The 13,084-nt window shown below is 44.2% G+C and overlaps 1 protein-coding gene and 1 long non-coding RNA gene across 2 annotated transcripts in view; both read right to left on the bottom strand.

Moving 5' to 3' along the window:
* The window catches only part of KMT2A (lysine methyltransferase 2A), an 85,100-nt gene that overhangs the window by 71,514 nt on the left and 502 nt on the right, over positions 1-13,084 (bottom strand). Inside the window, exon 2 of the mRNA XM_040483191.1 lies at positions 12,722-13,067. Coding sequence (XP_040339125.1) covers positions 12,722-13,067 — 346 coding nt within the window. The remainder of the gene's footprint in view (positions 1-12,721; positions 13,068-13,084) is intronic.
* On the bottom strand, positions 518-10,615 carry LOC121035471 (uncharacterized). Its single transcript, XR_005792910.1, has 2 exons — positions 10,530-10,615; positions 518-2,625 (listed from the first exon to the last, which is right to left on the bottom strand). It is a non-coding gene; the product is annotated as an uncharacterized LOC121035471 (long non-coding RNA).

Here is a 13,084-nt window from a genome sequence, read left to right as displayed (position 1 = left end):
GGAAGGGAAGGGAAGGGAAGGGAAGGGAAGGGAAGGGAAAGGAAGGAAGGAAGGAAGGAAGGAAGGAAGGAAGGAAGGAAGGAAGGAAAGAAAGGGAAGGGAAGGAAGGGAAGGGAAGGGGAGGGGAAGGGGAGGGGAGGGGAGGGGAGGGGAGGAGAGGAGAGGAGAGGAGAGGAGAGGAGAGGAGAGGAGAGGAGAGGAGAGGAGAAAGAGAGAAGAAAAGAAACACAGCAAATGAACACACTACATCAGATAGTAAGCTAGACAGATTCTTGGCAATGTCCCAAATGATTTTGCAGGATCTTAAAAAACCAAACCAAAACTGATCAAGAAAGGTATATTTCCAGACTCCTAGGTTCCAAGTCTGAAGCAGAAGAAATAAATAAGCCTGATATACTGTAGAAATGAAGTTCATCATCATCATTCACAGGGTTTATTCTTCTCTAAAAGGAAAGTACCACAACATGACCAGATCCCTTTGAATAGGCTAGAAAAATTAAGCAAACAAACACCAACATTGTTTTCAGAGATGGTTCTTTTTATTCCAAGAGGTTTGGGTCCCCCATATGCCAACTTTAAGTAATTAACTTCATTCTGAGTTATACGCTCATTCAATTACAAGTTTCTACCATGAAACTGCAGCTTTTTTCTTCCAGCTTGTTGGTCATATCTTGGTACAAAAGTCAGGGTGCATCCTTCCTTCTGGGAAGATAGACGCACTGTTGAATGACCAATAGCAACTACAGTAACACGAGGTTTTCACTTCCTTCTCTCTGAAGGTAAACCGGGTTTATCATTCGGTAAAGTCAGTTTTCTGAAGGAGCAACATGAAGTTAGATGTCAAAAGTGTCAACATTCTCCTTGGCAAAACCACAAAGCCACCGAGTCAGCCAACATCATTTTGACCTAATATTTTTCAGGAATTAATGTTCAATATAGGAGCTGGGAAGTTTCGTGTTCTTTGTATCTTGAAAAACCAACTGACTCTCCTCTGACTACCACATCATATTTGGAAGTTTGCCATCACATTCTGAGAAGCCTACATTCTGTGGCATTAACCTATTCAAAAAAAAAAAAAAAGTCCCCGGTATTTTTTTTTTTATTATTACTCCACCTCTAGAGTCTCTCAAGTAGAATAAAGAATCATGAGAATTATTCTTTGTGTTCATAATCGCTCGCTTTCTGAATTTATACCTGTAGGACTAGCAATGAAAAGTTCCAGAAAAAGTAAGAATCTCTTATATTTCCAACTCCCAGAGCTTCTTAAGTGACACCCGATTTTACAATTAGGGAGTCCAAAGCGCCCTCACTTTGCCACCTTGCAGAATTCCTGCAAGAAGCCAGCTACATCTCTGACCTCCAGTCATTTACTGAGACTGTCTGGTTAAGAGTAGACAGCATTTACTATTTGCAACTTAGAAACCTCATTATATGTATATAACCTTAAATAAATCTCGTGACCACTTCACCTAAAAGAAGGAATTTATATACAATTCCAGGACTAAATTCAAAGTTCTAAAGCTTCAGTAAAACAATGAAGATTTTGGAACTAAGAATTGGGAGAAAAAGGAGCTGGCGCAAATATCGGTTCTGCCCAGACTCTTGTAATCTATATGAATAATCCCAATTCACAGTTTTCACTCTGACTGTACAGGAAATGCTTTCTGCAACCCAACATATCTAAAAAGGTTTCATTCTGAGTGATGCAAGCCCTCCACGCAGCCTCAAAAACCAAGGGTCAGAAGCCTTTGTAATCCTCATTCGCATGAAGCAAACTTGTATTAGACAGGAAAGGATTTACAAAGCACTCGTTAGAGTAGGTCCACAAGCAGTGGAAACCTTACCAAGGGCTATTCTGCAGCACGTCTCTTGAAACTACAACTGAAAACGGACATAAAAGCTACAAACACTTGTTTCCTATATTGAGACCGCACCTACTGTTTTCCCCAGTTTCTCTGGATGTTAAGATTTCTCTCTTAGCTCCATTTACTGAAGTCTTATTCGCCTATAAAACCACTATAACATCATTGCATACAGACATTTCTCTGGAGCTGACTACTGAAAGTTAATTATTGCCACAAATTGACGATTCAAGTCAAATACTCAGGGAGCCAGTAAGGCCCCAGGACCCCTGGGGGAACATTAAGAAGGCTAAAACATAATCCATGCTTTATTTATTTATTCAGATCCTCTAAGATCTGAATAAAAATACACTTATTGATTCACAGAATGAGAAGGTAGCTTGAGAGGTCATCTTATACGTATACAGGCAGGACCGTACTTTAAAAATTCACCTCCACAGAAGATCATAAAGCTATTCTGGTTATCTTTTTCATCGTCACTATAATGACAAACGTCATTAGTAACGAGTTCTTTACGTATCTACCCTTCGCTTCAGTTTAAACCTATTTCTCTCTTACTCTAGTATCCACTGAGTGGGAAAAGAACTGGTTACCATCCCTAATGATAGACCCTTTCGTGTCTTTTGAAGAGTTATTAAGTTGCCTCTTAACCTTTCATTCTCCCAACCTTTCCTCACAGGACTGACTTCCAATCATATAATCATCTTTTGAGTCTCCTCAGAACCGCCTCCAACGTCTCCTCATCCCCTTTAAGTTGAGGAACCTAGAAACGGAAACAACACTCAAGTGAGGGGATGGTCAGCATTGGCATTATCTATACAAAAGATGACGGCAACATGTCAGGATACCTCAACATCACTTGTAAAGCCCCACCTGGTACTTTTACAGAAATGATCTTTGATGGCTCTTCAACGTTCCTCTGCCACGCTTAAGTTAGCTTCCTATTTTGAAAAAACTACTCACAATTAGCCTGCTTATTAATAAGTCTTGTACAATGTAATAGCTTATGTCATACTGTCCTGGCAAAGTATTCCTAAAAGTTGTGTGTGTACCAAATTTTCCATTCAACAGGCATTCAATGACCACCATCTATATGGAAAGTCACCACTATAAACAATACAAAACCTAAACGGTGACTTGGAAATGGTCAAGTCTTAAGCAAATCACAGTCCAACGGGGGAAAGACAGACACAATCAAAAGTATTTACAACATAAAGCAACCTGGAGTAGATTCTTTAAGGGTGGTATTAAGTACAGTAAGAAAAGAGGAAAGGAGAAGTTGAGTTTCCACTAGTAGTGACATTTGTCAAAGCTTCTTGGAAGAGGTGGGATCTGGGGATCGGAGCTGAGCCATGAAAGAAAAATAAGCCAGAGGCAGGACAAGATGGGAAAGACTTTAAGGCAAAAGAGAAGCATTAGCAAAGGTATAAAGGCAAGTGCAGACAGACCACAGAGAACATCTCAAGATGGTCGAAGCATAGAAGTGAGAATGTGTGTTTCAGGAGATAATGTTTAAAACGTAGAAATGTAGGCCATAAAGGACTGAGAATTTTAAATCTTATTTTATATTCAGTGAGGAGGCAAAGGGTTTTAGGAATAAAGTGACATAATCAGATGTATATTTAAGAAAACCACTGGCAACACTGCCTATAGTGAAAAGGAAGGCAGGGAGACCAGCTCCGAGATTATGGTAATAATCCACGCAAAGGTAATGGAAATGTAAAGTAGGATGGTAAAAACAGAACAGCAGGGCAGATTAAAGAAACGCGGCAATAGTATCACGGACAAGCCTCACGAAACTAACTGGATGGGGTACGGAGAGCACAGAGGGGACGCCAGCAACAGAGAGAGCACGACTGAGCCTTCCGATGGACACAGGTTTAGATGTGAATTCTAGCTCTGTTGCCTCCTCGCCATATGACTTCGGGAAACCATTTAGCTTGTCTGTGCTTCAGTTTCTCCAGCTGTAGATGATGGGGTATACTCGGTATTTCAGCAAACCTTTTTTTTTTGTTAATTTTTTTTAATGTATTTATTTATTTTTGAAGGAGAGAGAGAGAGACAGAGCGTGAACGGGTGACGGGCAGAGAGAGAGGGAGACACAGAATTCCAAGCAGGCTCCAGGCTCCGCACTGTCAGCACAGAGCCCGACACGGGGCTCGAACCCACGAACCGTGAGATCCTGACCTGAGCCGGAGCCGGAGGCGGAGGCGGAGGCTCAACCGACTGAGCCGCCCAGGCGCCCCCTCAGCAAACCTTTTTTTAAGAGATAAGGAGTACTGTATATTTCCTCCTTAAGCATACTACCCTCTGCTAGTTATTCTTAAACTTTAATCTGGTTCTGATTATTCTACTCGTGATTATTTTGTATTTCTCAAGCTAAGTTCCAAGCCCCAGTATGGTAACCTACAACTCAGCATTTATTCTATAATTAAATTATTAATCGCGTTGATCTCTGTAGACCAACACTTAATTCTCCCCATGCTGAAACTTGAGAGCAAATGTCAACTAGTTACCAAGTATAGACGAATGGAGCTGAACCTGGGGACCCTGAAGAGCCTCAGAATCATGGCAGGGGATACCCAAGTACTCATAGTCATTCATAAAAAGGTAAAGAACACTAGTTACAGAGACAAAAAGTAGCAACTCCCACAAAGGTGCCTTGGCCTGATAACTATGCAACTCACCGAGGCACTGAATTCCTCAGTATCCTACCTGCCTATTTACTGTCTTGTTCTTTCTCCTCCCTTTTTTGCCTTATCTCTAATTATGGGCTACTTGGACACCGACGGTACCCACTGTTGCCAAGATGTGTGTGGCTGGCCTTCAATTTGGTTACACCTAGCTTGTTAATGAACTTGACACGGGGACCCAAATCAAGAACATTCTAAAATCAAGATTATACAGCTCTCAAATAGGTATGTATGTGCACACATATACACGTAGACATCAGAGTAATAAAACCCAGTTATCTCGGTAGAAAAAAATAAGATGACAGCCCTCATGGACTTTCGTGGACTTTGAGTCCTAATAATAATTAGGGATTTCTATGTACCAGGCAAATTGCTGAGTACTTTGCATGCATAATTTCAATTAGGCCTCACAATAATTTTAAGAAGCTTGATTACTGCTAATTTACAAATGAAGACACTGAAGCATGGAGAGGTTAAGAAACTTTTCCAAGGTCATTCGGCCAATAAACCGGTGCAGCCAAGATTTGAACCCAGGCAGTCTAAATCCAGAGCCCATGGTCTTAACAGCTCTTAATTACTGTGCTATACTATCTCACACTATTACAGATTAGATAATGAGATTCTCCCCATCCTTTATAAAGGTATTTATATACGCACAAATAAAAAATCCTAGCCGGAGAGATTACAAAAGGATTTCCTCATTAACCAAGCTTAAAGAGATGTTATCCACATGGTTTTACTGCTTATAATTAAAGGCAATCATCTAGGAACAATGTTGTATGTTTGTGTTTGATCTAAAAATTAGTCAATACTCATGGATGGACAGAAGTTGAATATACACATGTGTACGTATTTGTTCCTCTAGGTGTAGATATTTATTATAGAGACATTTGTGATTAACTTCTCCCAGTTTTTCAGAGCTGAGATAGTACAAAGGAGGGCTTGGTGAAAAAACTGTACTCCAACCACACTCCTCACCAGTAATATTACTCTCCTAATTCAAGACAGAAAGCCACAGTTACTTTGATGCTGTGAAAGGAGAATGAAACAATGGTGCTTCAGCAAAGCACAGATCGGAAGGGTTGGACCTCCCTAAAACAGTCCCAATGTTTGAAAGGTTCATCGCTCATACAGCTCAAAGACATCAAACCATCTATGCCCAAACATTCCAACCACACAAAAACAAAAATGCAAGAAAACAGATAAAATATATGAGAGAGACTCCCAACTCTAGAGCTAAATGCCAGCGGGATAGATCCAACCCACTGGTAGGACACAGAGCACTGCTGCAGTGATAATTAAAGGTAAGTTTTCTGGGGGAAATCCCTTCGGTCTATTTGTCAAATAGAAAAACAACTACTCATTTCAAAGGAAGGGGAATTTTCATACCCAGTACAGAAAACTGCCAACTAACTCTTACATTTATGTCTTTATTTCCTTAAAACTAAGGCTCATTAAATATGTCCGGTATCTAAAAAGTTTAGCCAAGTGTGGCCTCTGAGAAGTTTCGTACTAATCCTACCAGAGGACTTCCATCGTCCCAAACAACTACAAATCACACGACCAAACCCGTCTTTCAAATATCTTAGTCTTTGAAAGCAAGCGTCTGGCAGTGTAGCCTCATGGTCGGCTTCCCCTGGTGTGTAACCTGACAAGGTACAAGCTCATTGAAATATTTAACAGTGGTGGTATGGATTTCTCTGGATAGGTCAAGAAAAGCAGCTCATCCTTTTTAAAAACATAAAGGACCATTTTATGGGATGTCATTCCCTCCGTTCAAGTGTCTGTGTATTTCCTCAGGGCTTTCTCAGAGATCTTATTGAGGGGGAAAATGAAAAGGCTAACAAAAGGACCCCTTTTCTCTCCCTATTCCCAATATAATCGGCCTCGGCCACAGGGCCAGTAGCATCCACACTGTCATAAATGCCAGCAATTAGAGAATTAGGCCATAAAACCACCCACTCAGGTATAAGAGCGCGGGCCTCCAGCTTTATTTAATGCATGCCATAAAGATCCTGTACTTCCTCCTTTCAGGCCTTCTTCACAACCAATGAAATGACAATAACAACAAAAAAAGTGGCCCTTTGTCTGCCTGCCCCATACTGATGTGATCAATGAAACCATCTGGGTCCAGGTGAAGGATTTAAGATTCCTTTTTCCTAATAAAGACTGCATTTCCTCTCACATGCCACACTGAAATCCATTAAAGGCCAGGCTGCATTTAGAGCAGTGATATGATGATGGAAAGTGAAGTGAAATGACATTTTCCAATTATTTGACTTACTACTCTGAAACTACTCTAGAAGCCTAGCCAATTCCTGAACTTCTCAAGAAATACTGGAACCTACAAGAGTATTCTTAATTAACTCAATAATTTCTAGAACCTCCTGAAGTCTTTGCTAATGAAAAAAGTTCATTCAAACCTGAAAGTTAATGTTCATTCAGTCTGCGTTTTACAATCCGATACAGTTGAGGAGCAGATCAATAACTTCATATGATTTTCTTCACAACCTACCGGTCCACACAAATCCCGAGTGTGTGTGATTTACTCCATGATAAAGTTGTATTTACCAAGCTTTAGACCAAACTAGGTAAGACCCACACAAATACTTTTTTCTAACAGTGAGCTCTTCAGGCTTCCTCTTTCCGCTAGGGCCCATGGGGTTAAAAATAGGATTTAGAAAGTACAGGTATGTTATGTCAGACTCATGAGTAATGTAACCTTTCTTAATCCCTGGAAATAACATGTGCAAACAAAAGAAGTTCCCATCCCAGCAATCCTAGAATAAATTCCTCCCAAAGTAGTGACAGTCACATAGCTTCCCCCTTTCTCAAAGGTCTATGCCACTGGGCTTTCCACCTTGGCAGAGGAAAAATGGAAAGACAAGATATTCACAAAAGGCCCTACCAAAGGCCTTCAAGTTAAGTGCTAGAAGGAAACTGAAGTTCTGTGCCAACACTAGTGGAATGTGGGCAGGCACAAAGAGATCTTAATTAGGAGACCTACAATTAAAACAGTGAGTCTCCAAAAGAGAGAGAAGAGAGTCTGTTCTGCCTCCGAGCAAGCAAGGCACCGTTGCCCCCCTCCCCTGCCCCCAGCTACGGGGCAAGGAAGGCAATTCGGAGTCTGCCCAGAGCCTCCACGGATGCTCCACGGAGGGACAGCTCCAAGGTGAGCAAAGAGATGGAAAGTGAGTCAAGATGGGAGTAGTTTCTCTTCTCCACTTCCAGTCAGGAGGCAAATCACTATTTTGTGAAGGATGATTCACTAAAGGGGAAGAACTGTGCCTTCAGAATATTAAATGGAAGGAAAAGACTGGGGACATGTCATATGCTTTTCAGTGAGAATGAAGAAAAGTTCTCAAGACTGCCTTTCTGATGCTCAGTATACACCAAAGTCCTACACTTCACAGCTTAGTAACAGCTACTCCGGGCAACGTAGGTACTGTCACTCTGGATTCATATATTCGTTAGTGCACAGAAGTTTTCTTCTCATTTAAAAGCTGTCCCACCTAAAGGAATACACCACCTGGACTGAAATACTTCCCTTTTGCAGTCCGGAATCCACGACACTGAAAACCTGAAACAAAAGTCAGCCAAACAAGAGGGCCTCTAAACACAAGACAATGACTTGTATTTAAAATCTGATCTTCAACTTTCTAGAAATGAAATTGGTCAATTTCAGCAAAGAGCTTCTCCCATACAGGTAAGTCCTTCTATCTTCATACAATGAAAACTTTCCCACTAAGCTGGAATTTCTCTTCCCAATGATAACACCAGTTAACTGGGCAAACGGACTAACTAACATTACAAATTACCAAGTAGGCTCACAGACTCTTGACTCTTTAAATAAACTCAGAATACAAAGTTCTGACCCGGCCCCCCAAAAATAATAGAATAGAAACGAATGAGAATACTGGAGCAGAAAAGATTCAGGAGCTAATATTTAGCCCGACCTTTTCATTTTACAGATCAGATATGTAAGGTTAAAAGTGAACTGCCCAAGGTCCCATCACTGGTCAATGAGAGATGACCAGTGTCATCTGCTCCACTAGTGTTCTCTGCTTCACTTTCTTTCTGTCAAGCTCAGGATTAGCTGTAAAGGTGATGATGGAACAACTCCCCCTCTTGGTACACATGCCCAGTGAACATCCAAAACAAAAAACAAAATCACTCTCCAACTACCCTTGGCCTACAGGAACATCATCTTTTCTAGGCCCAACCCGAGAGCGTGCCTTGGTCCACCTCAACTAAACTGCCATTTCGAATGAAAACAAGTATCAACCAATGCTGTCATTCAATTTCAACTTAGATCTACTTAAAATGTGCCATGTTATGATCGCAAGGGAAATTCTGCCTTTAACATTTTATGAGGTGGTTAAGGAAGAAGGTAAGTGGACTGTGAAAGTAATAACCAAAGACTAGCTGCTGATACATAAACCATTTCTGGGGTTTCTATTAAAAACAGCTCAAATTCGAGTCGACAGAGAAGATGCTGTGCCATGTTTATTGAGATGGCACCGTATGGTGGCATTAACAGTACCTGAGACAATCCTCAGAAAAGTGGGACAGTGTGGAGGGGAAAGGGAGACGAAGAAGCAGACCTCTGTGATTTCTTACTGTGCTCAGTTAAATCAAAGTTAAATTTGGCTTCCTGATTGTCAGACAAAAAGCTGAAACAGAGGAGACCAGCAACACCTAAATATTTGCTTAAAATAATCCCGTCCTGACAGAAGTTGGTCATGAAGAACTGTTACATGTAGTTGTTACCCAGAGATACTCAGTACAAGGGAAGTTATGGACCTGTGGCAGTGAAGGACAAGTCTCCATGGCGAAAGGAGTTTAAACAGGGAAGTGATCTGGAAGTTCTATCACCTTTCAACCACCTGAACTTACTAGCTGTGTAAGTATCAGCTTACATTTTGTTATAGACAAGTTATTGTCATCATTCCCTTAAAGCAAACCAGAATTTCAAGAGGCTAGACTCATTTTAGGTCACCAAACCATTTCTTCATGAATCCAGACAAGACTTGATACAGATCTGTGAGTGAATTCTGAGAAACAATCTTTAGAATTCTATGTCAGCCCAGGGGAACCCTGAACTTCCCCTCTGGAATCTTATCATTGATTTGTGAGACTCTGTAACAAAACGCTTGGTTTCTACACTGAAAACTACCAGGTCAAAGGACCCAATCACTACGGTTTAGTACTGAACCATACTATGGGTTAGTACTAATCAACACATACCATCAACCCATATACATCTTAGATTGCCTCTACCACATAAAAAGCTTACCAATGGAACAACAGCTCATTCAAACCCAATTCAGAAAAAATACTGAAATTTAGTATAAGGAGTCAACCACTCTTCTCATTGTCAAGCAGCAACAACTGTTCAGGCAAAAGTTTTAAAGAAAAAAAAAAAAAACGTACTAATATGATCTTATTTGAAGTAACTGCAATTCCTTAACAGGCTTTACACTACACACTACTGCTAAGCAAAATAATGCCAGTGGATAAGGAAGTGTTAGCACCTGATTAAAACTTTAAAAGTGATTTGTCAAAGACCAACAGATAAAATATTCTGGTGCCCAGACATTAGGTCCCTGAATCCAGGTGGTTCTCTTTCTAACCAGTCTCTTGAAAAGCTACGATTGGAAGCTGTCAGCATAAAACTTTGCTTTTGAATAGGTGATAACATTTGGAATGTGAACACTTGGTCCCTCAATACAAAATACATAAGCATGCTACACAAGGAGAAAATACGTCTCAAGATCCCTTTAAAATAGACTAACTTCTCCTAATAGAGACTTTCTTATCATACTCAAATATACATGGGGCTAAAATTCTACATATAACCAGGCAAGTCTCAATTTTGAAAATAAGCAGGTAAATGAAATGTCAGTAAGTCTTTTTTTTTTTTTTTTTTTTTTTTTTTGCTGCCGTATCTTTTAAAAAAGCAAAATCAACTCACATTTAAGCACCAACTCCATGCAAGTAACCTGAACGGTTCAGTCTTTTTGTCATGTATGAGGCCTTTGGTTCTCCAACTACATGGGATCTGTGTTGTTAGCTTAAAAAATACAGAATTGGCCTTTCAAAAAAAAATAATAATCTACAGCAACCAATAAATAGTCTCAAACAACCCTGCTGACTGCAGCTGCCTTCTGAAGGCTGGGAAAAGGAGGTGGAGACAGAGCGGAGAGAGGCAGGGAAAAGGGACGCTGCGGCTAGCTACATAGCAAGGAACACGCCCCCATCATGTCCTCCTTGCTCTGTCAGAAGGCGGGCTGTTGTCAGTCTCCTGATCAGGCTGCCTTAGAAACGATTTTTAAAAGGAGGCAGGAAGACTAACAACTAAAAAATGCCAGCTCCTTGAAAGGAGGGGCGAGGGTCTCTGGGATCTTCTCCCTCCCCTTCTTCCCAGGATCCTTCCGTATATCTAAAGGGGTGCAGGGCACAATAGGGGACAAGGGGTTTGCCCGGGACCAACGGCAGAGCACGCAGGAAACGGCTGGTTGTTATCTTTCCCTTTCTGTTTCAATCAAGAGCACTCCAGAGCAGCAACCCCCTACCCCCCCCCCCTTCGCTTCAGCCCCTAGCAGCTGCTCTTCCTCCTCCTAGCATCCCCCATCTCATCCCCCCTCCCCTACAATTCAAACTCCCCCTTCTGCATCCAATGGAAAACAAATACGCAACGCCACTGGCTGAACCTGAACTCAACTTCCCTTCCCAGGGCAACTTTCCTTTTTGCTGAAGGGGGCTGAGTAACGCTGATCAAGGCATCCCCATTCCTGCCCCAGTACTAACGGGGAAGGGGCAAAACTCTTGAGCCTTCATCCACCTTGGGTCCCCCTATAAGAATCAGAGAGATAACCCTAACTCCTCCTTCTAAGGAATAACTTTGCTTCATGGCCCCCCTCTTTCCCCCAACCAAAAGCAACCACCACCAGAAGCATAATCAAGTAAAACTGTCCCTTATCTACTCTCCTCACCCCAACCCTGCTTCCCCCACCCCTTCCAAGCCCCAGGATTGGCCTAGGAAAAGGTGGATCAATAGTGAAATGACGGAGAAAAGGAGAAGGGCGGGAGGGAGCTAGGGCTGGAGACTGCGTGCTCTCAGGCGCAGTGGGTGGGGTAGGAGAGCAGCTGCTTCCCCTGGGAGGATGCTGCCCAAGTCCCCCCACAAACACCTCCCCTCACAGGGGCCCCCTTCCCCAGAGCTGGAGGGAAAGCCTGCCTCCTCTCCAGGGGGAACGGTGGAAAGCGGCTCCTCTCTGAGCCTAGGGGACAGTGGACTGTTTTCCTCTCAAAGATGCCACCAATCCTTCATTCTAAAGGAGGGAAAGGGTGGAGTGAAGGTAGAGTAACTCCCTGCTACCAATAGGCTAGAAACTGTAGCTCTGTAAGATGGGGGAAACAGACTGCTGGTCGAGGAGATCACCGTTATCTTCAGCGGGAAAGGAGGTGAAGGGAGGCAAGGTGAAGAGGAAAGTAGATTCTTCCTGGCGGGGTAGGGAAGGAGGAGGGACGATCTCTCTGCACGGGGTGGGGGGTGGAGGGTGGAGGTGAAGGAAGGGGGAGTGGCTGGTAGTGCAGGGACCTGGCCCGGGGATGGGGCGAGGGTTCATCAGGTTTTCGGAAGCAAGGTGCTGGAAGAGACATCGGTCCCCAAGGGGTAGGAGAAGAACGTGGCCCTGGATGAGGCCATCACCCGAGAGATGCCCAAGAGGAAAACTGCCCCAAGAGTAAAACATCTGCCCAGAGAGGGAGGCGGGGATGTGGCGGGATCAGGTCTCTAGGAGGGAGGGAGGGAGGAATCTTGCTCGGATGAGGTAATCTGTGAAAGGGAGGAGGGGTTCAGTCCCGGGATGGGAAACCCCGGCGAGGGGTCTGTGCCAAGGGATTTGGGGAAGGGTCAGGGGAAGGAGGCGGGGGGCAAACGCCTTTAGCCAGATGGGTCCAAACCCCGGGGTGGGGGCGCCTAGGGGTCTGCACCCATGTATGGCGGGGGGGGGGGGTCCCAAGATGGGAGGGCCGTTTGCCCCGGGTCAGGGACCCCAGGAGGGTCCCGGAATTGGGATGCTCCACAATCCCGGATGGGGGAGGGGAGGGGGCTCCGCAGAGGGTCGAGACCCCGGGCCTGGGGGTTCCTCGCCCCCTTACCTCTCCGCTGCCGCCTCCCCCGCCGCTCTCCCCAAACACGGCCCGGAACCGGCGCAGGTTGGTGCCGATGGCGGCCGAGACCTGCAGCGCCGCGTCGAAGCCCGGGCCCACCCGGAGCAGGGCCGGCCCAGAGGAGGCTGAGGACGATGACGAAGACGAAGACGAGGCGGACGACGAAGAGGCTGCTGAGGCGGCGGCCGCTCCCCCTGGAACCCCAGCCCCGCTGCTTCCCGCCGCCGCCGCCGCGGCCGCCACAGCCGGGGGGGAGGGGGGCGCCCCGGGGCCGCCGCCGCCGACCGGGGGCCCGGGGGGAAGCAGCAGGGCCGGGGTTCCAGGGGGAGCGGCCGCCGCCTCAGCAGCCTC

This window comes from Herpailurus yagouaroundi, unplaced genomic scaffold (assembly GCF_014898765.1).
Source record: "Herpailurus yagouaroundi ecotype Mexico unplaced genomic scaffold, PumYag 161, whole genome shotgun sequence".
In the NCBI taxonomy this organism is placed as follows: domain Eukaryota; kingdom Metazoa; phylum Chordata; class Mammalia; order Carnivora; family Felidae; genus Herpailurus; species Herpailurus yagouaroundi.
The sequence above is the reverse complement of the archived record's forward strand: the minus strand, read 5'-3'. Positions and strand labels throughout refer to the sequence as shown.